Source organism: Tribolium madens, unplaced genomic scaffold, assembly GCF_015345945.1.
Source record: "Tribolium madens isolate multiple individuals breed KSU strain unplaced genomic scaffold, Tmad_KSU_1.1 Scaffold_96;HRSCAF=242;Tcas5.2_LG5, whole genome shotgun sequence".
NCBI lineage: Eukaryota > Metazoa > Arthropoda > Insecta > Coleoptera > Tenebrionidae > Tribolium > Tribolium madens.
The window spans coordinates 2,386,000-2,410,197 of record NW_025401068.1 but is presented as its reverse complement, the minus strand read 5'-3'; the positions used below and the strand labels follow the sequence as shown (position 1 = coordinate 2,410,197).

Below are 24,198 nucleotides of genomic sequence, written 5' to 3'. Positions count from 1 at the left end.
TTATTAAATACGTAACAATATCAAAACCGAGATTAATTTTCTGAATTTGGATTATTCGGAAATGTGAAATGTCCACTAGAACGTGATTTTCTGGTTGCCTAATTACATCTGTAAAACTTTTTGTGACTTAAGAGAAAGAAATCTGTAGCATCCAACATTTAACTTTAAAAAATCTCTGGTAGAGGACACTTTGATTAGTAAATAAATGCAACTTATTTTAATTAATTAATTAATTAATTACTATGTTGTAATTATTTTATGATATTGTTATAAAAGTAGTGGAGGTTTAAAATTAAGTTAAAAAATTAAAATTAGCAACTTTCTTAAGAGGGCGCCACGTTTCAAGTTATTTGTGAGAATGAATGGGAGAATGGCACATTCTGATTGGATCGCATGATCACTGGAATGGAAACAAAAAATGTGTCAAGAAACGCCAAATATCACGTGTAGGTTAGTCACAAGTTTCTTCCGTGAAAACAACTTCAATCACTAAAAGTGAACAGTTCAAATAATGTTAAGATAACAGTGCTCCATTTTCCTCGAATAATGTCGGACCCTCCAGTAATGGAGTGGACCGTGAGTGACACAGAAGTGTGGTTAAGAAAGGAAGGTTTCGACGATACCGTTATTAAAATTCTTTGCCATGAAAACCAACTCAACGGTAAATGTCTTCTCGTCTTAAACGAACACGATTTCGCCGCCGAACCTCTCAGCTCACTCACCCTAAGGGACAGGAAGTGTCTCTACATAGCGTGTAAAACCCTCCAAAGAGACAACCAGAATGTCTTGATTGATCTGGGCATCCTCGAAATACCCAACGTTAATTTGTACGCCCCTCAGCAGCATTTTAATAAGCACGATTGCAGCGAATATAGCGAATCGGAAAGAATATCTCCACCTGTCTCTGAAGATGGACGCATACCAAGACTGCCTCCAGAAAAGACCAAAGCTTTTGTTAGTTTTTGTTACGTTGTTGGTGTTACTTGGATCACCGCCTTTGTGATGGTCATAGTACATGATAGGGTTCCAGATATGAAGAAGTATCCGCCTCTTCCAGACATTTTCCTAGATAATGTCCCACACATACCATGGGCCTTTGATATGTGCGAAATCACGGGAACTTTTTTGTTTTCTATTTGGCTAGTTGTATTACTTTTCCATAAACACAGGTGAGTGCTGTTTTAGCCACTATCATAATTTACCACGTTATTTAACAATATTACATATTGTTATCACGGAATTACACCTACAAAGACATAAATTTTGCTACAGAGTAATTTAAAGTATTCAATTGTATTTGTTGATAATACCAATATTAATCACAGTTTATCAATGACATGTACATTAAGGCATTTTCCATTTTCTATTTTAATGTTCTGATAGACTCTTTGTTTAAATTTATTGATTTAGACCACTTACAGTATAAAATTGTTTTTGTATTGTACTAAAATTTTTGATTTCAAAAACCAACCTTGACGTCAAATAAAAACATTGTAATCATAAATATATTTTTTTCCATATTTCTTACACGAAAGCCGTCATAAATACGTTTGAAAATAATACACGTCATATCGTGATTGATTTTGCAATATCTGCAAATTGTAATTTGTTAGAAAGTAAAAAAAAATAATATGCAAAAGTCGATTTTACACGTGTTATTAATAAATTAATTTAATTTTTTTTCATAATTGGAGACTTCTCAAAGAAAACAGATATCACCGTCATGTACAGGCTTTCAGGAGGTGTAAAAAAGTACAATCGAGGATATTTTCATGACTTTTGAACCTCCGTTTCTTACGTATGCACACATATCGTATCGTAAACTCGTGCATGATTACCACGTTCCACAAAAAACAAATATGAGTTATTTTCAAGGGGTGAAAACGAGAGATAATAATACTGGGTAGCCCAATGAAAACGAGCCACCTCGAATGTCTCAGAAACTAAAAAGTCTTTGCAAAAACGCCGAAACAGGTCAATTTTGTTTTCGAGAGGGACATTCTTTGTCGTAATTTTTAAAGCACCCCCTAGTAACTCTGTAAACCCCACACACCCCAACTATAAAAATTTTAATGGCACTACCCCACTTGTGGCACCTCAAATGAAAGCTATTTAAACAAGTTTTTCTAAACTTTTTACCAAAATTGAATCAGACCATCCATTCATGAGATATAGAGTATTTTAATAAAAACAAACCACCATAATTTTGTTTTTAAGAGGGACATTTTTTACGCAATTTTAAAAGCATCCCCTCTAACTCTTTAACCTTAACTCTAAAATGTCAAATAGCACTAACACACTAGTGATACATAAAATGAAAACAGTTTAAAATGCTTTTTTCCAAAATGAAATGATTTCTATGCATTCTTAAAATATCGACAAAAAATAATCTTTCCGCAGTCAGTATGTGCAGAGGAACTCAAGAACTATTGCTATTTTTTAGGTTGTACATTCCTTTTTCTTTATCACTTAATAAGGAAACGAAAATAAGTTTCCAATAATAATTATAACAACATTAGTAAGTTTCTTGTAATTTATTTTATAGTAATATAGTTTTTATTAGAAGTAATTACTAATTAGAAACATTATCTTTAGCAGATATTTTACGAATAATTAATCCCATTCAACTTTAGAAAAAATATTCAAAGAACATTTTAAGTGAGTCGGTATCATTTGAGATTACGGAATGGAGGTGGGAGAACTTAAAGGTTTAATAGGATGGCTTTTAAAATTGTGTCAAAAAATATGCTTTTTAAAAACAAAATCAATCTGTTTTGAGTTTTTTTTTAGGGAGGTTTGTTTTTTTAGAACATCTAGTATCTCATGAATGGATGGTTTAATTCAATTTTGGTAAAAAGTCTTGAAAAGCTTGTTAAAATAGTTTTCATTTGATGTGCCACAAGTCTTACTGTAATTAATCACTTACCTGAGTTATTAACTTAAGTTGGAAGTATCATTTTATTATTATCGTAAATGAGGTTTTGTCATTTTTTATTTCTGCATCTATTAAAGGAATTTTCTAATTTCATACCTAATATGAAATACATATTTATTAAAATAACATGGAAACTACAAAGAAAAAGGAAAAAGTGTTAAAATTTACCCTATTACCGGTAGTATTTATTTAGTATGAAATAAGCGCATTTGTTGTTTTGACAGTTTTGGCAAAGGCAAAAGAATTAGAGGTGGGGTTATTCTGGTGATTTTAATGAGAAAGTTTAAGTCTTTTTAACAGAAAATACAAATCAAATATAATTTTGCCTTAATTGCATTTAGAAGAATTCTGTTAGTAATATTCTAGATATGACAGGTGTTTATTTAAATTTGGCATCATGGTTGGCGGTGATATGTGTGTGTTGTGAACGGACCACAATTTTAATAGGCCCGACGAGGTGTCAAATGTCAATAATACGATGGTTCGTTCACAATCGAACTTTCATGGATAGCTTTGATGTCAAATTAAAAAAAAAAACACCCGTTATTACTATTAATGTAATACCGTTCATTATCGGTATTTACCCACCTCTAAAACATAAATGGCACGTTCCTTTGCAAGTGTTGCTGCACCCACCAGAATAAAACAGGGCCGTATTTAAAATCAAAGTAGTGGTAGAGTTTTACCAAGCTATTATTAAAAAAAAATCGGCTTTGTTTAATAATAACTTGTTAATAACCACCTGGCTTTTTTAAATTTCTTAAAATACTTGACTACATCAAAAACTATAAAAATATTTCAAGTATTTTAGACAAAAAGGAAGTAAATAATCCGGCCCTGTTAAAAACTGACCTGTTTCCTTGGTTTCTGGGTCCGGGTGGGTTGCACTAATTTATGATTTGTTTACCCTCTGGTTTACTCTTAACAATACCGGATTGAACTTAAAAGTAATAAAATTTTTAGTAGGTCTTAGGAAAATGATTTTTCTATAGGAGGTTGACCCTGTGCTGATGTCATTATTTTTTAGGATTGCAATAATTGTGTAAAATTTTCTTCACCACTGGATTTTGGTTATTTATTCGTTGGTTAATTAATTTTTTTGCAGATTCATTTTAATGCGTCGATTTTTTGCGCTCTCTGGGACAGTTTTCCTGCTCCGTTGCGTTACTATGCTCATAACGTCCCTCAGCGTTCCAGGAGCCCATCTCCAGTGCACCCCCCGAAACTACCCTACACAAAGCTCTTCTCTCTTCGGCGACTTGGCCACAAAACTATCTCAGGCATACGTCATATGGCGGGGCGCCGGTATGTCAATCCAAGGAGTCCGGACCTGTGGCGACTACATGTTTAGTGGCCATACTGTGGCATTAACCATGTTGAATTTTTTCATAACTGAATGTAACATTTTTTTCTACTTTTGTTACTAAATAATTCAATGAAACATTACAGACACTCCACGCCACATTTATTACCTCCATACGCTCTCGTGGATGATGAACATGTTTGGAATTTTCTTCATCTTAGCTGCTCATGAACACTACTCCATCGATGTCTTCGTAGCGTTTTATATTAGTAGTCGATTATTTTTGTATTATCATACTTTATCTAATAATCAAGCGCTCATGCAAAGAGATTCCACAAGGACGAAAGTTTGGTTTCCGTTGTTTTCGTACTTTGAGTCAAGCGTCGATGGCATTGTACCTAACGAATATGAAACACCAAGTGAAATTGTTTGCAGTTTAGTGAATTTTATTAAGAATAAATTGAGTTTTCTTAAAGATTTACTGACTGTCATAACGGTTAGAAGTAGCGAGACTGTTACTGCTAATCATGTGGTAGACCCAGTAAGAGAAAACAAAAATAAATAGTCTCCAAGTTTTCGTAGAAAATTGTTAATTTATTAAGTTATTTATTGTGTAAATAAAAGACTTATTTATAACGGTTAATTTTTATAACGTTTTACAAATTGTTACAGATTATGATTTATGCCAAAGTTTTGTATTGTCAAAAAAGTATTAGTTTTTACGGAACTTTTTGCATCAGTATGATTTATTATTTTATAAATGTTAAATATCCCCAAGCCTTCCACTACGATTCCAAATACTTTAAGGAACTGAATGTATGTTATCTAGTTTTAACTATTTTTCATATTTAATTGAGTGAATTACATCAACTCAAACATCATACCTAGTTTTGTTTCTTGATACAGATATTCTTCAACCTGTTATTTTGAAAATAAATATTTTTCTATCTACATTTAATTTATTTCTTCTATTTTATTCATTTGTAGCATTCAAATAATATTATTCTGATATGTAGAGAAAAATGACAACAAATCAAAATAATTTATTGAACTTTTTTATACAGGGTGCCAGAACTCGCGCCCCAGAGAAAATTTTCAAATAAGGTAGGATACCAGGAACATAAAAAAAAAATGTTTAAAAAATCTTTTATATATTTTTTTACAATTATTTAGTAAAGGGACAAAAATTTTGCCAATAAAAGCCACAAATAACATTGAACAGAGTTACAATTTAGGATACAGCTTCCTTGTTTCCTCTTTTAACTGCATATAGCAAAAAAACTTGGAAAATTATTTTTCCAACAGAAATAAATAGAGTCAAAGTGCAAACTTTAAATCCTCATAACTTCGAAATTTTTATAGATAAAATTTTTTTAACATTTTTTCCATGTTCCTGGTATCTTACCTTATATGGCATTTTTTTTGGAGGGCGAGTTCTGGCGTAACCTGTATAAAAAACACGTATTGCTGGCCAAAAATAAATTTCAACTGAAAATTTCAAATTCTAGTTTCAAACGTCCATCATAATGACAATAAAGCGTGATTTACATTGACATTTTTTAAACTGACTTAAATTTGATGTCCATCATTCCGTGTCCGCCACTGTACATACATATTCTGTGATGTAACGGTTACAAAATTTATATTTTATTTGCCGATATAAAGTCGCGGTCAAGTCATTGTAGCCACTTCCTGTGTAAATTTGTAAAAATCGGGTTGTTTTAATCCGAGTTTAAACATCCAATTACTGCTAACATGAATGCAACCCACACACTAGAGGTGGCGGGCTAGAGACTGCCAACTTTGCAATAAATTAAATGCTCAATAAATGAATTGACCGCGACTTTACATACGCATTTGACATAAAAACTTCAAGTTTATCAACAGCAGATAAAGCTACGAATTTTACATTCAATATACAGAATTACGAGTAATAATGAGCCTGAAATTTTTTTTGAAGCAACCAACATTACAATTCATAGATAACGTGGATATTAAAATATTTCGTTTTCATTAGTTAAGCATATAGTAATCATATTTTTACTTTTGACAAATTTCTCAGTCAAAATGACTACTCCAGTTTTAGGAAGTCCGTCTATTTGGATGTCGCGCTGGATAGAAACGTGCAGTCTGCGAAAAGTTTTTCATAAATGAGAATCTTGTTGGTCTTTTCAGCAACATTTAAGTAATTCCCACCAAATTCTCCAAAATTTGACATTTTATAAATTAAAGTTGAAGTGCTGTTTGGTCACTATGTTTAATTTATTAAAAGTAAATATTTTAATATCCACGTTATCTTTGAAATGTAATGTTGGTTGCTTCAAAAAAAATTTCAGGCTCATTATTACTCGTGGGACACTCGGTATTTTTTTAATTATGTGCGCTTAAAATTTGTACACATAAAAGTATGAACATATGTTTTTTTGTGATGCTAGATAAAATATTTTTTCTATTTTGCGTTTTGAATAAGTTTATTAAAACACCCAAATGACGTCATTTGAGTGCTTTAATAACTAATAAGTCGGCGGCGTTAGTGACGGACTTGCTTCATGCTTGAACCTTCTGTAACTTGTATTTAATATACTTACTATTACAAAACTAAATTAGAAAAAGTGTTAAAATAGTTTTTCTCACGAAATTAAGTTATAAATTCATGTCTTGTCACTTGAGTTTATTTTAAAAATAGTTATGGACTTGTTAACCAGAAAATAAACAATGCTTTATCTCAACACAAAAAGATACTTTTTTAATTAATTTGTTTTCGTGTTGTCTTCAAACGTAAGCGTATTAAATTCAAGGTTGTTCCTGTCGTTCATATGCTTTGCATAAACAACAAACTGTCAACACACAAAATCCCTAAATAACCAAATCTTGAATTATTAATTTCACTTGTATTATTGAAAAAAACAATAACAGATTTATGCTAACGTAATACTCTTGGGTTAGATTTGCGCCAACTTCCAGATTATCCAGATTAAACGTGTTCTGTTTAAATCCAGTGATAATTGCTACAGTTGGTAGATAGTGATTCTCGATATGTCATAACTCCGAACTCCACACATGTGTCAAGTTATCAGCGTAGTTATTTATGGAAAAGTATATAAAATTCAATGCGATGTTTCGTATTTAACGGATGACCCTTCTAATCAGTCCTTGATCTTTCTGTATTTGATAACGACATCTCGTGTAGTCGCTCGTGTGCATCGTTGCCCTCAACCGTCTCCAATATTGTGCTCGCGTTATTTACGAAAGATGCAAGCCGTGCAGCCTTTGGAAACACAAGTGAAACGCGAGCGAGAGGCAATACACTCTGGCCAGTTTATGGTGTCGACCTTCGAGGCCGAGGAGCAAGATGACGAAGACGAAGTCGCGGTGCCAATCCCAGAAGTGGCAGAGACAGCCACCTCCATCGTCCCCGTCAAGCAGTTCCATGGCTCCAGAGACATCAACAAGAACCACCAGCAGCAGCTGTCCATCGACACCAGTCTGTCCAAGCTGTTCCAGTGCATGTCTTTGGCCTACAGGTGGGTTGTCTTGTCTCCGATTGGTCCAGCGTTAAGACCGCATTTTTAGGCAAAAGTTGACGTCGCCGAAATGGAACCGATTCCGCGGAATCAGACTAACATGGAAGGACAAAATAAGGCTTAACAACGTTATTTGGCGGTGCTGGCATTTGCAGTGTAGGTTATTTTTAATCTGTTGATGCTGTGTTAAGTGTGCTTGTTGCAGTTATCAAGAAGGCAAATACGTTAATTTGCCAGTTTGCGTCTCCTTTGGATGTAGACACACATAATAAGCCTGAGGTAAATACACAATTTTGCTAAAAATTCCAAACGGGATCCATTGTTAACAATGTTTATCTTTGTTTGGATTTGGATGATTTTGCTATCTGACAAACAATTTGGGAAGTTGGGACTTTTGATAATGTTTTGCGCCAGTGCAAGGTTAAATTTATATTGGAAGTTTATGATGATAACATGCAAATGAACCTTATCAAATCTAAATCTCGCAGGTTGTATAGATTACGCTTCCAATAAATACTGAATTTATTAATTACTCACACTAACAATCACCAGTTTTTTCAACTAAATTGTTTGTGGAATATTTTTATCTTTCTTTATCCTATAAAAATTTCTAATTTAAAATTGAGAAAAACAAAACAATAATAAAATTAACATCTTTATTTGATGTCGTATTTATGCACGTGTAAATTTCATTTTTGCGCGGTATTGAAATGTACATTAATTACGCTTGCGTCAATCTTGAATTAAAAACATAAAGCAAGTTACAAATCCAACAAATCCATCAGATAACGTTGTAGGCTTGGGGTAAAAATTCCGCGATTCATTTTTCTGCATTCTTTCACTATAGAATATTTATTCTTAATCACTTGATTGCTAGTTTATTTTTATTGTCTAGTATTCTTTATTTTTTCTTTGAGTTTAGTAAAAAAAAAATATTGCATGGCTTTTGACCTCTAAATAATTATGTAATTAACATTTTTTTTTTACTTGTGTAACCAAAAAATATCGTAAATAATTTTGAAGAACTGGACAGAGATGAGTTTTATTATTTTTTTTTACACTGGGTGCGCCAGAACTCGCGCTCCAGAGAAAATTTTCAAGTAAGGTAAGATACCAGGAACATGAAAAAAATGTTTAAAAAATCTTTTATGTTTTTTTACAATTATTTAGTAAAGGGACAAAAATTTTGCCAATAAGAACCACAAATAACATTGAACAGAGTTACAATTTAGGATACAGCTTCCTTGTTTCCTCTTTTAATTGCCTATAGCAAAAAAACTTGGAAAATTATTTTTCCAACAGAAATAAATAGAGTCAAAGTGCAAACTTTAAACCCTCATAACTTCGAAATTTTTATAGATAAAATTTTTTTAACATTTTTTTCATGTTCCTGGTATCTTATGTGGCATTTTTCTCTGGGGCGCGAGTTCTGGCGCACCCTGTATAAGTTAAGTTACAATTAGAAAACTACCGTGCGATCAAAAAAAAATAACATAGAGTAGGCGGTGATTTATTAAAGTCCTTCAGATGGTAATCCTGATTTTTAACATCAAATAAATGTCAGCCGAAAGAAATGACGGTTGTTACCAGTGGCGTCTCGTTTAGGTTTTGTGCCCTATTTTACTACCCTGGGTTCAAAAAAAAAATTAATTAAAGTAGGCGGTGGTTAAAGTCCTTCAGATGGCAATCCTGATTTTTGACATCAAATGTCAGCGAAAACTTTGACAAGTTTACGTTTTATTCATTTTGAGTAAAATAAAGTTCACTTTAGAGCAGAAAATTGTTATTGTTGCAAGTTATTACAATTGCTGTACAAAACGAAAACGGTGAATGGTCATTTTTACTTTCAGTTTGTGTGGAAAATTTCCAGCCCAGATTCCCAGCCAATGTGTTGCCAACTGTAGAATTTAATCGACGCCTACTCTAATTTATTAATTTTTTGATCGCACGGTACTAAATATTTTATTAATGTGTACCTATTTAATATTTTCACCAAATATTAAAGACTATCGTAAGTACTAAAAATTCATAAACATATTAGTTCTCGCTTTAACGAGTAGCAAAAATAATTCAGTTATGTTCATAATGTTGAGCATTTGTGAAAAAAATATAATTTTTAAACAATAAACGAATATATAAAATAAGCAACATTGTCTTCAAAACTTTTTTCACATTTTTAGTTATTTTTTGTATATGCTAAAAATAGCTATTTTACGGATTCATTTAAGGTCCCTAAAATGACCCAAAAACTATTTTTTTCTACTGAAAATTGTACCTAAAATAACTATTTTACGTATTTTATATTGAGTCTGAAAACTCATTTTAGGGACTTTGTAAAACAGTTATTTTTGGGAACGTATACCAAACATATTCTTAAAACGAATACAGATAAATTACTTTGCATAAATAATTATTTTGATATTTACCTAAAATACCTACATTTTTAGGAATACATATGTTATTTTCTTGCGTTTCCTAAGCTTTTTTTCTATCTGTTTTTTTATAAATTACAAATTTTTGTAATACTCGTCTGACAAAAGAAACATTTTTCTATTACACTCGTTTGAGTGCGTTAACAGCTTAGTGTATTTTATGTTTTTAATGTTGGTGATAATTTTGTTGGAAGTAAATTGCCTTCAATATTCTTACCAATTTCCGGAGTTTTTGGTAGCGTACTGAAAAATGTACTCGTATTTTTAGATTACACACAAATGCAAATGTCAATTGGTATTTTCCTCTGAGGGGCGAGTTCTGGCGCATCCTGTATACTTGTTATAAAAGGTCATCCTTACAATTGTTTTTCCCTCAACTCGGAATTTCAATATTTTACTTGAATGGATGCCTTCTGATATTTATTTATTTTAAATTTATTTATCCTCCAATTTTCTAATTTCTGTAATTTTTTATTAGTAATTGCTATAACAAAATATTAAAAAAGAACTTATCTTATCAAAGTTTTAATAGTTGTACATATTAAAATATGTACTTAATAGATTGATTGATCGAGCAGATTTAAACTTTTTTTTTCTAGAATCAATACATGAGTTTTAAACAGGAAGTGTTAATTTAATATTTAATTATTACGGCCACAAATGCGATTAATTTAAATTTACAGTTCAATTTTTGAATGAATAATTTTTAGGCCGTTGTACTAGAAGGCAAATATTGGAAGCGGAAGTTGGCGGCTGTAACAGCAGAGTACAAAAAATGGCGTTTGTTTTACCGAAACCATGCCCTTGGACATTCCTCCAGAGACGACGTAGAAATGGTAAAATCTTAATAGAAATAAAAACAGTAAAACATTTTTTTTTATTTAGCTCAGCGACGTCGATTTGCTAACTTGTTACTCTCAAAGCACCGAAAATATGCACATGATGGTTGACGAAGACTACATGGGCCTAATGAGCGACACACTATTTTCCACCATCACGAATGTCCCATTTGTTTTCCCCGATTCGAGGGAGATAGGTAGTCATTCGAAGTATTTTCGAGTTCAATCAATTTTAGCAGTTATTTATTTGTCGTGTAGCTAAAGCCGGACTTGCCGATTTCATCCAACCTAGTCTAGGGCCCCTCCAACCCAATCTCGACGATTACATGGACACATTTGAGCCTCTTCAAGGTCTCTGTTCATTAATGTAAATTCGTTTTAGCATTTATAATATTTTTTGTGACAGAATTCATGTCGTGTAAGCTTCCAACAGTTCCCGAAGAACAAACGCAAAACACCACGTGGAACTATTCCGAGTTGGATTTGATGCAATCAAGCTCAAATTTACAAGTGATTATATTCGAATTTGAATCGGCACAAATAGTGACTTGTAATTTTAACAAAATTGTAGATGAATACCGTTCACAATCCTCCTCAATATCAGCAAAATTTGAGCGTGTCTCAAATGCCGATAGAAAAGCCGTTGCAGCAGGAAAGTCCAGTGACTTCTGAAGCGACAATTTACAACTCGATGATTAATCAATATGTACCTCAGGTACAAACAACGTACCATTCTTCTGTGATCTCGAAAAACACCAAAAGCCATAAGAATGCATCGCCGACTCATGTTAAGTTAAACCAAAGCCATCTTCATACGAATATCTACAACAAGTCTGTTAGTAATGTGTATACGAGTTTTCCCGAACAAAATCTGCAACAGAATAATACCATGTGTCTCAACGAACGGATACAAAGTGAGTAAAAATGGGCCCTAATAAAAATTTGCCTCTATAATAAAAAAGTAAGATCGAAAAGCGGACTAAAAGGTAATGTAGATGAAAGATACAAAAAAAAGTTTTTAGCTTTATATACATCCAAATATGAGTGTAAAAAATGAAGAGTACACAAGGTGAAGATTCCTATAAACACCAAAGATACTAATTTGTCTAGAGTTAACAATTTATTTGAAAAATTAACTTTGAAGTTACGGTTTTATGCAAAAGTTATTTATAAGTGATTGAACTCTCAAGTTGACTTTATTGACTTTATTATTTCTTATGATGTCACTGGAAAAAAAGAATCGGACAAGAACCTAATTAAGAAGTTCAAATAAATTCTAATCGGATTTGTTTTATTCTAATATTATTTCATCAAAATTTCCACGATGATAAGAGTAAGATAAGAACATTGGCAAGGTTAAGAATTGACAGATATGAATGACGACCGTTACAGAAACAAATTTACCATTAAATTTACGTGACAATAAAATTTATCTCATATTTTTCTAATTCTCCTTATTTCCCAATGAAACTATTATTATGTCCAGTGCCTCTGCAAGATCCTCTCCAACAACAAACGTTGCAACGCCAACAGCAACAAATAATTCAACAACAAGCGCAACAACCGGAAATTCAACAATTCAAACTGCCTCAGCAGTCGCCGGAACAGAGACAATCTCCCGGTTATAAATTTACAACACCGGCGGTACCCAACATTAAATTCACATCACAGGTACCCCACATGATGCATTCTATACATCCTGCACACTCTCAGTACAACACTAGCCATTCTTTTTCTGTAAGTTTATTTCGTTTTTATTTAATTTTCCGTATTTTCCTCTACTAACAAAAACAAACAACAAAATATGAATGAATAAATACAGAGTGGGTTTATTGTTAATAGAAAGAAGAGAAGTCTGAAACTCGGATGCGAGGGGCCCCCCGAGGCCGGCAAAGATCTCGTTCAAACACCCGAGAGCCGATCAGACGGCCCCCTTTAATCTCTGCCGTTAGTGATCCTTCATTGCTCACACAACTTTTAACGAATAGTAAGAATCTTCAAAAACTGTGTTTTTCGTCTTATTGTGATTTTTAAAACAGGCACTGACAATGATATATTTGCACGAAGTCAGAGTCTTATTTCGGCCCATGATCAGGTCCGTATTAAGGAGGAAAATAGTCCCATACCAATTTTGCCTCAACCTCCGCCTGTATCGTCGACTCTAATCATCACAACTCCTGTAAATATTGTTCAGTCGCCATCGACCGATCCAGTAAGCCGCCGGAATTTCGATTTTTACATATTGCTAAATCGTGATTTTGTAGTTGATGTTGAATAGTTCATTCAGTAGTTCAAATAGTCCAGTTTTGGACGGCTCTCAGAATATCAATTCGCCTACCTCATCACAGGGTTCAATGGGCTCGCCTAATCGAGACAATCCTCACAGAGATCAAAGGAGGGTGGGCCATATACACGCCGAACAAAAAAGACGATACAATATCAAAAACGGGTTTGATATGATTCATTCTCTTATACCACATCTTAATCAGAATCCGAACGCTAAGGTAACAAAAAGTCAAGAGTTTTGCTGAATTTTCGTGATTCTCTTTTTAGTTAAGTAAAGCAGCGATGCTTCAGAAGGGTGCAGAGTATATCAGGCAGCTGAGATCTGAAAGAAATCAATTGAATGAAGAAATGGAGTGTTTGAGGCAACAAATCGAAACATTGAATACTTCCATAAGGTACGGTTTTTAATTACTTTCAAATGTCTGATAAGTGTTTTCAGTAATTGCCAATCTATGTTACCTGCGACCGGAGCGCCGGTTTCACGTCGTAGAGACAGTAAAATGCAGGAAATGTTCGATGAATATGTCAGAAAACGGACAATGGAAAATTGGAAATACTGGATTGTATCCTTTGTTACTTGATGTTTTACGTACTTTCATCGTTGATTTTTTCTTAATCCTTTTTTCAGTTTAGTCTACTCTTTAGGCCACTTTTAGATTCGTTTAACAGTTTCGTGTCTACGTCTAGTTTAGATGATCTTTATAGATCCACAATTTTGTGGATAGAACAACACTGTACACTTGTAGACCTTCGCCCAGGTAATTTGCATTAAAAAAAATGTTTTTTTTTTATAAAATACAATTTTCAGTGGTCCTGAATTCCCTAAAGTACCTGAGTACCAAGACAGAAATCTTGTCCGAGCCTGAAAAGCTGCCAGAAGAAGTGAGACAAATGGTTCTGTCTAAAAATGCGCAGTAGAGTAGAAGCAACCAAGATAACATTTGCTCAGAAACTTCGTGTTCGTGATACACAGTGCAAACCGATTGTTTTAAGTGAAACTTATACGGGCTTCATAGATGCTTGAATTTTTTTAAAAGTCTTCCGCCAGACTTAATTTGATTAAGTACGATTTTTTAAAAGAGTTAAGGTTCATTGCTTGTGTGTTTTTTTAAAAATTGGAATATATCAACGGTGCAATGCAAGATGCTGCCTTATGAAGTGTTGTAACACTTACAACTCATAATGTATCTAAATTTTATGACTAATCTTGAAGTACAACTTATCGTTATTGTGTTTTTTAACAATTTTAATTATACTGTGCCTTACAAATCAGAGCGTGATACTTTTTTATTTTAAAATTATCGTAAGTTTTTAGGGTACTTACCATGTAAATCTTGTTATGTGTTTATGAGTTATGTAATATTTGTGTAAGTCAGTTAATTTTCAGTCATTAAATGCATATTGTTTTGTTTATCTTTTTCTTCTTTTGACCTAATCATTGAATCATAACACGGATATTTAAATTTTAAATTACAGTTTGAAAGACTCTATTTTTTAACATCAAATATTCAAATGATAAGTTTAAAAATACCGTGCGATCAAAAAAAAATTAGAGTAGGCGTCGATTTAATTCTACAGTTGGCAACACATTGGCTGGGAATCTAGGCTGGAAAGTTTCCACACAAACTAAAAGTGAAAATGACCATTCACCGTTTTCGTTTTGTACAGCATTTTTGTAATAACTTGCAACAATAAAAATTTTCTGCTCTAAAGTGAACATAATTTCACTCAAAATGAATAAAACGTAAACTTGTCAAGTTTTCGCTGACATTTGATGTCAAAAATCAGGATTGCCATCTGAAGGACTTTAACCACCGCCTACTTTAATTAATTTTTTTTTGATCGCAGGGTAGTAAAATAGGGCACAAAACCTAAACGAGACGCCACTGGTAACAACTGTCATTTCTTTCTGTCACTTGTCAGTAGTTCGATTTCTAGGTTATGTCATTGATTGTTGACAAATTTATTTATGTCTAGATTTCCCTAAAAATGAATTTTAAGAATTATTCCAGCGTTTGTAGAACTTGTATGTCTCAAAATATGAACTTAAAACCAATTTTCAATACGGAAGAAGCCTTCGATCAAGAAATGACTCTTTGTGACATGTTAATGGCATGTGCTCCAATAATGGTAATTCTCTTTCTCATTGATTAAGCTCCTTATAGTGATAAAATAAATTTTAGATAATAAAAAATGACGGTTTGCCCGATAGTATTTGTGTGAATTGTATTGAGGAATTGCGTAAAGCGTTTTCATTCAGGAAAATGTGCGAAAAGTCAGACACAACCCTAAGGAATTGTTTAAATAATCTAAAACCTGTTATAGTACAAACTAGTGATGAAATTGAAGACATTAAGCCAAATATAAATGAAGACTTGGTTGAAGAGAATCAAACTGATTGGGGAGATGATACTTTACTATCAAATGAAACTTCAGACGATACAAGTAATGAAGATAATTTTGAAAGAAATTTAAAGGTATGTAAATTGGACCAAATTTTCATTTATAATCACGCTAGAAATAATTTTAGGAAGATGTTGAAAATAACACAAAAACGCGAGAAAGTGAAAGGCGGAAACGTTCATACAAATGCAAAGAATGCAATGAAGAGTGTTTGGGGCTAGCTTCATATTGGAAGCACATGAATAATGTGCATGGAACAAAGTTAAAATGTGACTTTTGTGACAAAGAGTAAGTTTGTTTTAAACTCTAATTGCCATTCTACGATTTGTATTTCCCAGGTGCAAGACCCCATATTTACTAGAAGAACACAAATCTTCATGCCATGTTGAAAACGAACCCAAACCAAAACGCACAAGAAAGAGAACTGGAATAACCAAAAAACGCAATCTACCTCGCACTTGTGATGTTTGCAACAAAACTTTCAGATTCCACAGCAATTTAGAACGCCATCTACTAACACACACTGGGGAGAGACCCTATCTGTGTAACGTCTGTGGCAAAGGCTTCGGGCAATTGTCATACCTCAAAATACACTCCTTCATACACACTGGTGAAAAGCCATACAAGTGCCAAATGTGCGACAAGAGTTTCGCCGCCCCCGGGACTCTCATGACCCACATACGAATCCACACAGGCGAAAGACCACACGTTTGTAAAATTTGCGGCAAAGATTTTCCACAGTCGGGGTATTTGTCGGCGCACATTAGGACACATACCGGGGAAAAACCGGTGGAATGTCAAGTTTGCCATCGCCGGTTTAATCAAAGTGGGAGACTTGTCATACATATGAGGATACACAGCGGGGAAAAACCGTTTTCGTGTAATGAATGTGGGAGGAGTTTCGCCGTTAAAGGGACGCTTAAGAAGCATATAAGGACGCATACGGGGGAAAGGCCGTATGTGTGTAGTGTGTGTGGACAGGCGTTTGCTCAGAGTGGCACTTTGGCCACTCACATGAAGGTTCATAGACCCAAGCAATGATTCAGTTTTGAGTAAATTTCAAATTTTGTTTTCATTTGTTTATCCTTAGTGCCCTTTAAGTTTTCTCTGCAATAAAGAGTCGTGATTGAGATCGTTTATTTTTACTTTGTTGCAAAAAAATTAATTGTTTCTATTTGATCTCATGTACTAAAACATGTTTCTCCTTTTTTTTTGTAACTATTCCGTTTAAAAAAATGGTAAGCATTTTTAATTTAAATTTTAAATGTGAACTTTTTGACATTTTTAGGATATACGGGGTGTTTCGTTTTTATTGTTACAAATTTAAACAGGTGATGGGATATTCAATTCTAGGACAAAAGTCTCCTATAAACATGTATCGAAAAATGCTTGGTAAGGGAGGTACACCCTCTGGAAGGGGGTTAATATGTTTTTGCTAATATTTCAGAAACCATTTACGATAAAATTACAAAATTTGGTACAGATGATAACCTTTATACACCTAAACGAATTCAAACATCAATTGTCGAAATTTTTAATCAGGGGCGTACGAAACTGGGGGAGTTTAAGGTAAAAAAATACCCTATTTATTTTGGCTTTAGTTTCTCGGTACTTTCAGCAACAAAATATTAAGTTCGATAGTTTATCACAGAAAAGTCTCTCTTGTGTCGATACGACTTATTGTTTTTGAATAAAATTAATTTAAAATTTATGTTACACAAAAATACAACATTCAAATAAATCAGAATTTACAGAATAATAAAAGCAAGAAATTCATATTTTTTAATCAACCTCAACTAATTAACATTGCATTACAGTAACAATAATAACATTAATTAAATGAATTTGCCTAAATCTAAAGGAGTTGTTCAAAGTGACCACCATTTTGGTCAATGCATAACTATAGATACTAAAGCCAAAATAGATAGGGTATTTTTTTACCCTAAACCCCTGTTGTTTGAATTCGTTTAGGTGTATAAAGGTTATCATCTGTACCAAATTTTGTAATTTTATGTTAAATGGTTTCTGAAATATTAGCAAAAACCTATTAGCCCCCTTTCAGGGGGTGTAGCTCCCTTACCAAGCATTTTTCGATACATGTTTATAGGAAACTTTTGTCTTAGAATTGAATATCCTATCACCTGTTTAAATTTGTAACAATAAAAACGGAACACTCTGTATAAATGTATTTACAAAAGTGGATGCTTCAGTATTACTTACGCCATAATTATTCTTTATAAATATGTAATACAAATACATTTTTGATATTTATTCGCTTTCTTCACTTGATTCTGAATCCTTCAATGCTTTTGCTTTGTCAATTTTCCTTGCTCTCCTAGCTTCTATATCTGATCCTTCTTCATCTGAAGAATAGATGGCTCCACCTAGGGAAAAATATCATTTTATTTCTTCACTTTACAAAAGAGTCAACCTACCTTTAGCCACTGTCGCAGCCCCCGACTTGTACTTATTCTTAATTGCATTAAGTGAAATAGCCCCTTCTTCATCACTCCCATCCTCTTCTCTGTACACGCTACTATTATGCAACCTCGTCCCACTGTCACCTTTTCGCCGAGGTTTACTCACACGTACAGTTTGACGCAACTTTTCCTCTTCTTTCTACAAACAAGAAATAAAAAACAATCTTGAAAATTGCAAAAATCACCTTCAAAAGAAGTTTCCTGTCATGGTCGGGATCAGCTCCGACTTGAGACAGAATTTTAATCCCAGAAGTTTTCTGCGACCGGTCTGCAAGCGACAAAGTCATTTTCCTGTGTGTGAAACTCTCAGTAGAATGTGGCCTGAAGCTCAGTTTGGTCCTAAATACCGCCTGGCCTTGGAGACCCGTCCCCTGTCTGATGAACAAGTGATTGTGATCACCCTTAAAAAAATGCAATTCAATTTTTTGAAGAAAAAATTTTTGAAATGTAACCTGGAGTGGTTGTTTGTAGACGTCAAAAATTTCAGAACCTAAATGTAGACTATAGGAACCATCTGACCATCTCACGAGTCTCGCATTTGACTCTTTTTTCACATTCCCCTCTTTGTCCATGTTTTCTCGCCACCTTATCGTATTTTCCACCTTCAATTTCAAGCGGGCTCGACCTTCTTCATCTAGGGTTTCTTCTTCATCGATTTCATCTTCATACGTTTCAGGATCGAAAGGTCGCGTTTCGACTGAAAGGAAATTGGGAAGTTTTACAAAATGAATGTCGCGGCCTAAGTCGCAACTGATTTTGGGTATTTCGACGTCAATTCGCGTCTCTGGGATTTGTTCCGGTTCATTTTCTTTATCTTCATCCTGAAATAATTATTACTTAATATTTCAGAACGAAAATAATAACTGTTGTTACTGTTACTTCATCGGGTTGTCTTTGCTCATTTTCTATCTCTGAATGGTGTTGCTCTTCTTCACTGACTTGTGCTTCTTTTTCGGACTCGGCTTTTTCTTTTTCTTCTTCGCTGCTAATGTCATCGGCGTCATCTCCAAAAATGGCAGCAGCACTGACCTCTACAAAAAACAACTGATCTGGGAGTCTGAAATTTGTACGAGATTCTTACCTTTGTCATTTTCTTTTCCTTCTTCGCCCTCACTGTCAGAATCAATAATCCGGTGTTTCTTTTTTGTAGCCCTCTCTTCAGAACTGTCTCTTTTCCTTTTATCCCCTTTGCCACTGTCAGGTGACCCAGGTTCGTCAATTTGCAAATTCGGGCTATTAGACCTGCTGCGATCTTGCGATTCGGCTCTTTTCTCCTGCGACTGTGAGCGAGACCTCCGTGATCTATTTGACTCTGCACTTTTCGACCTGTTTGACTCCGCCGACTTGGACCTATTGGAAGCCGCACTCCCTGACCTAGACCTCGATTTACTGCTCGCAGCACTCCCCGACTTATTACTCGCCGCACTCCCCGACCTAGACCTCGATTTTTTCGATCCTGCACTCCCCGACCTAGACCTCGATTTTTTCGATCCTGCACTCCCCGACCTAGACCTCGATTTTTTCGATCCTGCACTACTCGATCTAGACCTACGGGAGCCAGGAGGCGACTCTGAGCGATTCGAGCCCGACCTTTGCGTTTTTTGCGAGCCTGCCGATCCAGATCTGTTCGATTCGGGACTCTGTGACCCCCGAGACCTATTAGAAGCTACACTTCTAGATCTTGACTTCCTCGAAGTGTTTGAAGCGGCTGTTCTCTGCGATGCGGTGGATTTGTTAGACTCGACGGAGGGTGAGCGAGACCTTGCACTGGAGCTGCCGGAAGAGCGACTAGCGGCCCTCTCAGGGCTAGCGTTTTGGGATCGCGTGTACTGGGGGGAGTTCGACGCGGAGCGGTCCAAACCATGACCGGGGGTTGGCGCAGGGCCGTTGTTGATGGGGCTTGCACTTCTGTTAGATTCGCTATCCGAGTCAGATCGCGAAGACATCGTTTTTAAGTTAAAACACTTTTTTTAAAATGCTTACACATAACCTATTAGATATGTCAACTGTAAACAAAACAAATAAAATCCCCAAATTATGGTGGCACCACTGCTTAGATTATGTAAGTAGATATGCTATGATTGCTGTGGTGTATTTCGGGTTGCCTATTTGACACCGAAACAATTTAAATATTTTTTATTTAAGATTTGATTAAATTCACCGAATTTTTAATTTCATTATGTTAATTGCGAGTCTTACTTCTTGAAAAATTAGTTTTAGTGAATTACTGGCCGATTGTTGTCAAGAAAAAACTGACATTAATTGCATTCAAGTTGCATGGTGGAATTGAGAACCTTGTACTCGCGAAAACATGGATTTGGATTCAGACGATGAAAATGTTATAGAAGAGGATTTTTACTCATTTTTAAATGTCCCAAAAGAGGTATTTATAAATCTGTTTTTTTTTCCTTCAAATTTGCTAACAAAACTTGACTTTTCAAGATCTTAACCTAAAAAATGCAGCTAGTCATGTGAATGAAATAATTAATTTTAGGCTACTAAAGAAGAAATCAGTAATGCCTATCGACGTCTCAGTCGCATGTACCACCCTGACAAACATGTGGACCCTGAACTCAAAACTAAAGCTGAAATTTTATTTAATAAAACCAAAAAGGCTTATGAGGTCCTCTCTGACCCCCACAGGAGGGCTATTTACGATTCTTTGGGTATGAAAGGATTGGAAACTGAAGGTTGGGAGATTGTGCAACGTACCAAAACGCCGGCTGAAATTCGGGCAGAGTATGAACAGCTAGCTGAAGAAAGGGCTGAAAGAAGAAAACAACAAAGAACAAATCCGAACGGTAATATAACAGTCGTGATCAACGCAACGGATTTATTTAACCCATACGAAGACGAAATTTTCGAAGATGACTTTGAACCGTTAGTATTTCACTTTGTAAAATTTGAATAATCCACATGTTGGTAGGGATTTGCTACAAAGGTTTCCCAATATTGAGGTTTCGTCAATGCAATTTTCCCAGTCTGTTGATTTCCCATTGACGCAGAAAGACACTTGCACTTTGTCAGGGCAACTACAAGCACAGAATGGCACCGGGGGCGGCGCGGTTAACCTCAGTTGGAGGCATATTTACTCGCATAAAAGTTGGGCAGAAGTTGAAATGGCTGCTGGTATTTAATTATCACTAAAACTGCCAAAGATTTATTTATTATTATAGGAAGTGGCCCTTCTGTTTCATTTAAAGGGTTTAGAACATTATCAAAGAGATTTTTCTGGAATGGAGGGACTATTCTGCAATTTACTCCCGAGGGAATTCGTCCTGGGATCATGTCTAGTGAGTTACCCATCGGTTTTTTTTTTACATTTTTAATCAAATTATTCAAGCTTTAGCGATGCAAATTGATAAGCATTCTGTTGGATACCTGACATACCACGGAGGAATCAGGTCGTTTGTATCAACTTCTGTTGTTAGAGACACTGGTAATTATTTTTATTAAATTAAATAAGTTTTTTAATATTCGGGTTTCAGAATTCAATCATTACAACTTATCAATACAAGTTGGTTTACCTCACTCTTATATTTCTTTAAATTATACTAGAAAAATGATAAATCAAGAACTGAAATTGCGAATATCGATTAAGTGAGTATAGGATGTGAAAAAATGCTAAGTAATTTGATACAAAAATTAGGGCTGGCACATTTGGTGGTGTGATCGAATATGGCGCTGAAAAGAAAGTGTCAAAACATAGTAATTTATCGTTTGCTGTAACAGTTGGAGTTCCATCAGGAGTTAAATTAAAAATTAGGTATGCAACTCGGTATAAAAAATTCTCCTTGTTAAAGAATAACGTAGGTTGACGCGAGCTAACCAGGTTTACAACTTTCCGATTCATCTCTGTGAAGAAATAATGCCGTCTCCTGTGTTTTATGCAACGGTGATACCCTTAGTAGTGTATGTAGTAGTAAAGAAAGGTTTCGTTGAACCGTTTCTTAAAGAGCAAAAAGCAAAAAAAGTTGAAAAACAGAAACAAAACAATTTCAATAAATTATTAGAGAAACGGAGAGAAGCATTAGCAGCTCAAGACCTCATGAAGGCGACGTATGCTAGAATTAGAGATGAGGAAGAGAATAAAAAGGGTCTTGTGATTATTAAGGCTATTTATGGAAAAATCTCGACAGGTAGTTTATAATATTTGAGTGAATTTTGTTTTTATGTTTTTGTTAAAGACCCCAATGAACTTGGGGATCACGAAGTGACCAATGAAATAATTGACGTAACAGTACCTATTCAATGTACAGTGAAAGACAGCAAACTCGTTTTGCATGAAAACACAAAGGTGAGATACAAAAGTTAAAAGATTTTTTTAATAAATTAATTTCAGAGTCAATTACCGGGATTTTTTGATCCAGCAATGGGAGAGGATAAAATGTTACACATTATTTATAATTATAGGGAACAGCCTCATGAAGTTACAATCAAAGATAACGAATCCTTGAGGTTACCTAAAACTTGTAAGTAAACATGATGTGACATTTCGCAATTTCAAACGATTTTTTAGCTCATCGTACAAATGTAACATAATGACGATCCACCCCGAAATAGTTTCCTTAGGACAATGAATTTGTGATAAAGTTTAAGTCATCAGCTTAAGTTGGTACAGAATTTGTAACTATTGTTTGTACCAATGATGTGTTCAAGTTGTTTTAAGTGAGTACTGCTGGTTTTAAACTTTTACAAGGCCAAGATTGTTGCATAGTCTTGTTAATTTTAACAAATACATTTGTTATTTACAAGTGATTTATTCGTTTTATTTCCTACAGTTATGATAAAGCTTGTAAGTGGGGTATCCCAAAGAATTGTTTTAAAAAATTCACACCTTCATATCTACCATCAATTGACCTTGCGGGTGTCCAATTTAAATCCGATTCCAACATGTAGCTGCCTAAGTAGTTGTGGGGGGCGTTTTGCCATTCCTACAAATTAATTTTTAATTTGCGACACTTTTGTTTGCAAAGTATTACTTCAGGAGATAGCATTCCTAAATATTTTTGGCCTGAGGATTTTTCATACAAGTGATAAATGTGTCCAGGTTTCTTCACAAAGTTACAGGCTACATTATGAAGTTCTATGCTGAGTTTAGTTTCCTCAAATACGTTTGACATTAGATCTTGAAGATTTCTCATCTAAAATTACAGTGGTTCTATTTTTTAATTTTATTTGAATATAAATAATTACTTGTCTTCCAATAACGTCCAATTTATTTCTAGCATTTGCATGCATTGCAGTGTTGACGTTTGAGAGTCCTTCTGACAGCTCCATGGAGTCGGTATAAGATTTTTTAGCTATAGCATTTGGGTTGACAAGAGAAATACCCCCTGGTTTTTCCTCCCTTTCAACCAACATTACTGAAACAGATGTAAATATTGCAAAAACGGTTGTGACAACTATTAACACCTTACCCTTTGGCTCCGGTTCACTCCCATCTTTTAAGAATGTCTGCAGATCTGTTGCATCAATTGAACGTTTCATCTTTTGCAGTTTTTTCTGGAAAAATTTGTAAAAAAAATACACAACCTAAAATAATTTTTTCTTTCGCGACCGATGTTTATACAACCGAACATCTTTTTGTTATATAACCGTTAATACGACCGAATGTGTATAATTGGTTGCCTGACTATACTGTTTACAACAAATGAATACAGGGTATTTCACATAATTTTACGAAGCCTGCGTCTCTAAGATGCAATCAGTAATACATATTCCGATACGAACTTGATACAAAATTTGAAAAATTGGATAATCTTCTCTAGTTTGTTCACCCTTTCAAAAATTACAACATTTTTAGTTAGTTAGTGATTAAGATAGATAAACTAGAATCATATTCATGCCGTCTCTTGATATAGAACAAATGATAAGTGTTTCTGAAAAACTGCAGTTTATGACTATTAATAAAACAGTGATTAGTTTGATAACTAGGTACTGTAATGGGTTTCCAAAAGTTAAATAATTAAATGTGTATTTTTGTACCTATCTAG

At 34.3% G+C, this 24,198-nt stretch overlaps 6 protein-coding genes across 8 annotated transcripts; 4 read left to right on the top strand and 2 right to left on the bottom strand.

Moving 5' to 3' along the window:
• The first annotated feature begins 369 nt into the window (after positions 1–369).
• On the top strand, positions 370–5,189 carry LOC123012366 (sphingomyelin synthase-related 1). Of its 2 annotated transcripts, none has more exons than XM_044410231.1 (3): positions 370–1,169; positions 4,125–4,333; positions 4,385–5,189. In XM_044410231.1, the coding sequence occupies exons 1-3, from the start codon at positions 547–549 to the stop codon at positions 4,801–4,803; spliced, it is 1,251 nt and encodes a 416-aa protein (XP_044266166.1). In that variant the 5' UTR covers positions 370–546; the 3' UTR covers positions 4,804–5,189. The 2 variants fall into 2 exon arrangements, with proteins under 2 accessions (XP_044266166.1, XP_044266165.1); XM_044410230.1 differs by having other exon boundaries at positions 372–1,169; positions 4,041–4,333.
• A 2,016-nt stretch (positions 5,190–7,205) lies between these two features.
• LOC123013335 (carbohydrate-responsive element-binding protein) lies at positions 7,206–14,732 on the top strand. 2 transcript variants are annotated; one of them, XM_044411787.1, is made up of 16 exons: positions 7,206–7,762; positions 7,812–7,918; positions 7,968–8,041; positions 10,905–11,030; positions 11,080–11,230; positions 11,292–11,384; positions 11,440–11,543; positions 11,605–11,947; positions 12,520–12,770; positions 12,876–13,020; positions 13,073–13,245; positions 13,298–13,537; positions 13,587–13,714; positions 13,759–13,882; positions 13,948–14,077; positions 14,128–14,732. In XM_044411787.1, exons 1-16 carry the CDS (start codon positions 7,299–7,301, stop codon positions 14,235–14,237), a joined length of 2,763 nt encoding a protein of 920 aa, XP_044267722.1. In that variant the 5' UTR covers positions 7,206–7,298; the 3' UTR covers positions 14,238–14,732. The 2 variants fall into 2 exon arrangements, with proteins under 2 accessions (XP_044267722.1, XP_044267723.1); XM_044411788.1 differs by having other exon boundaries at positions 7,209–7,762; positions 12,520–12,704.
• A 510-nt stretch (positions 14,733–15,242) lies between these two features.
• Positions 15,243–16,854, top strand: LOC123012946 (zinc finger protein 664-like). Its single transcript, XM_044411192.1, has 4 exons — positions 15,243–15,449; positions 15,503–15,796; positions 15,850–16,010; positions 16,061–16,854. The coding sequence occupies exons 1-4, from the start codon at positions 15,309–15,311 to the stop codon at positions 16,761–16,763; spliced, it is 1,299 nt and encodes a 432-aa protein (XP_044267127.1). The 5' UTR covers positions 15,243–15,308; the 3' UTR covers positions 16,764–16,854.
• A 1,078-nt stretch (positions 16,855–17,932) lies between these two features.
• LOC123012792 (another transcription unit protein) lies at positions 17,933–20,215 on the bottom strand. Its single transcript, XM_044410928.1, has 6 exons — positions 19,284–20,215; positions 19,082–19,233; positions 18,655–19,023; positions 18,388–18,603; positions 18,158–18,341; positions 17,933–18,106 (listed from the first exon to the last, which is right to left on the bottom strand). Exons 1-6 carry the CDS (start codon positions 20,146–20,148, stop codon positions 17,991–17,993), a joined length of 1,902 nt encoding a protein of 633 aa, XP_044266863.1. The 5' UTR covers positions 20,149–20,215; the 3' UTR covers positions 17,933–17,990.
• An 83-nt stretch (positions 20,216–20,298) lies between these two features.
• LOC123012738 (dnaJ homolog subfamily C member 11) lies at positions 20,299–22,960 on the top strand. Its single transcript, XM_044410843.1, has 11 exons — positions 20,299–20,585; positions 20,697–21,082; positions 21,129–21,331; positions 21,379–21,495; positions 21,546–21,641; positions 21,691–21,802; positions 21,852–21,968; positions 22,016–22,341; positions 22,390–22,499; positions 22,545–22,674; positions 22,722–22,960. Exons 1-11 carry the CDS (start codon positions 20,514–20,516, stop codon positions 22,742–22,744), a joined length of 1,692 nt encoding a protein of 563 aa, XP_044266778.1. The 5' UTR covers positions 20,299–20,513; the 3' UTR covers positions 22,745–22,960.
• On the bottom strand, positions 22,947–23,802 carry LOC123012739 (uncharacterized protein C1orf50 homolog). The gene is made up of 4 exons (XM_044410844.1): positions 23,623–23,802; positions 23,399–23,568; positions 23,185–23,346; positions 22,947–23,136 (listed from the first exon to the last, which is right to left on the bottom strand). The coding sequence occupies exons 1-4, from the start codon at positions 23,690–23,692 to the stop codon at positions 22,984–22,986; spliced, it is 555 nt and encodes a 184-aa protein (XP_044266779.1). The 5' UTR covers positions 23,693–23,802; the 3' UTR covers positions 22,947–22,983.
• Positions 23,803–24,198: the final 396 nt, after the last annotated feature.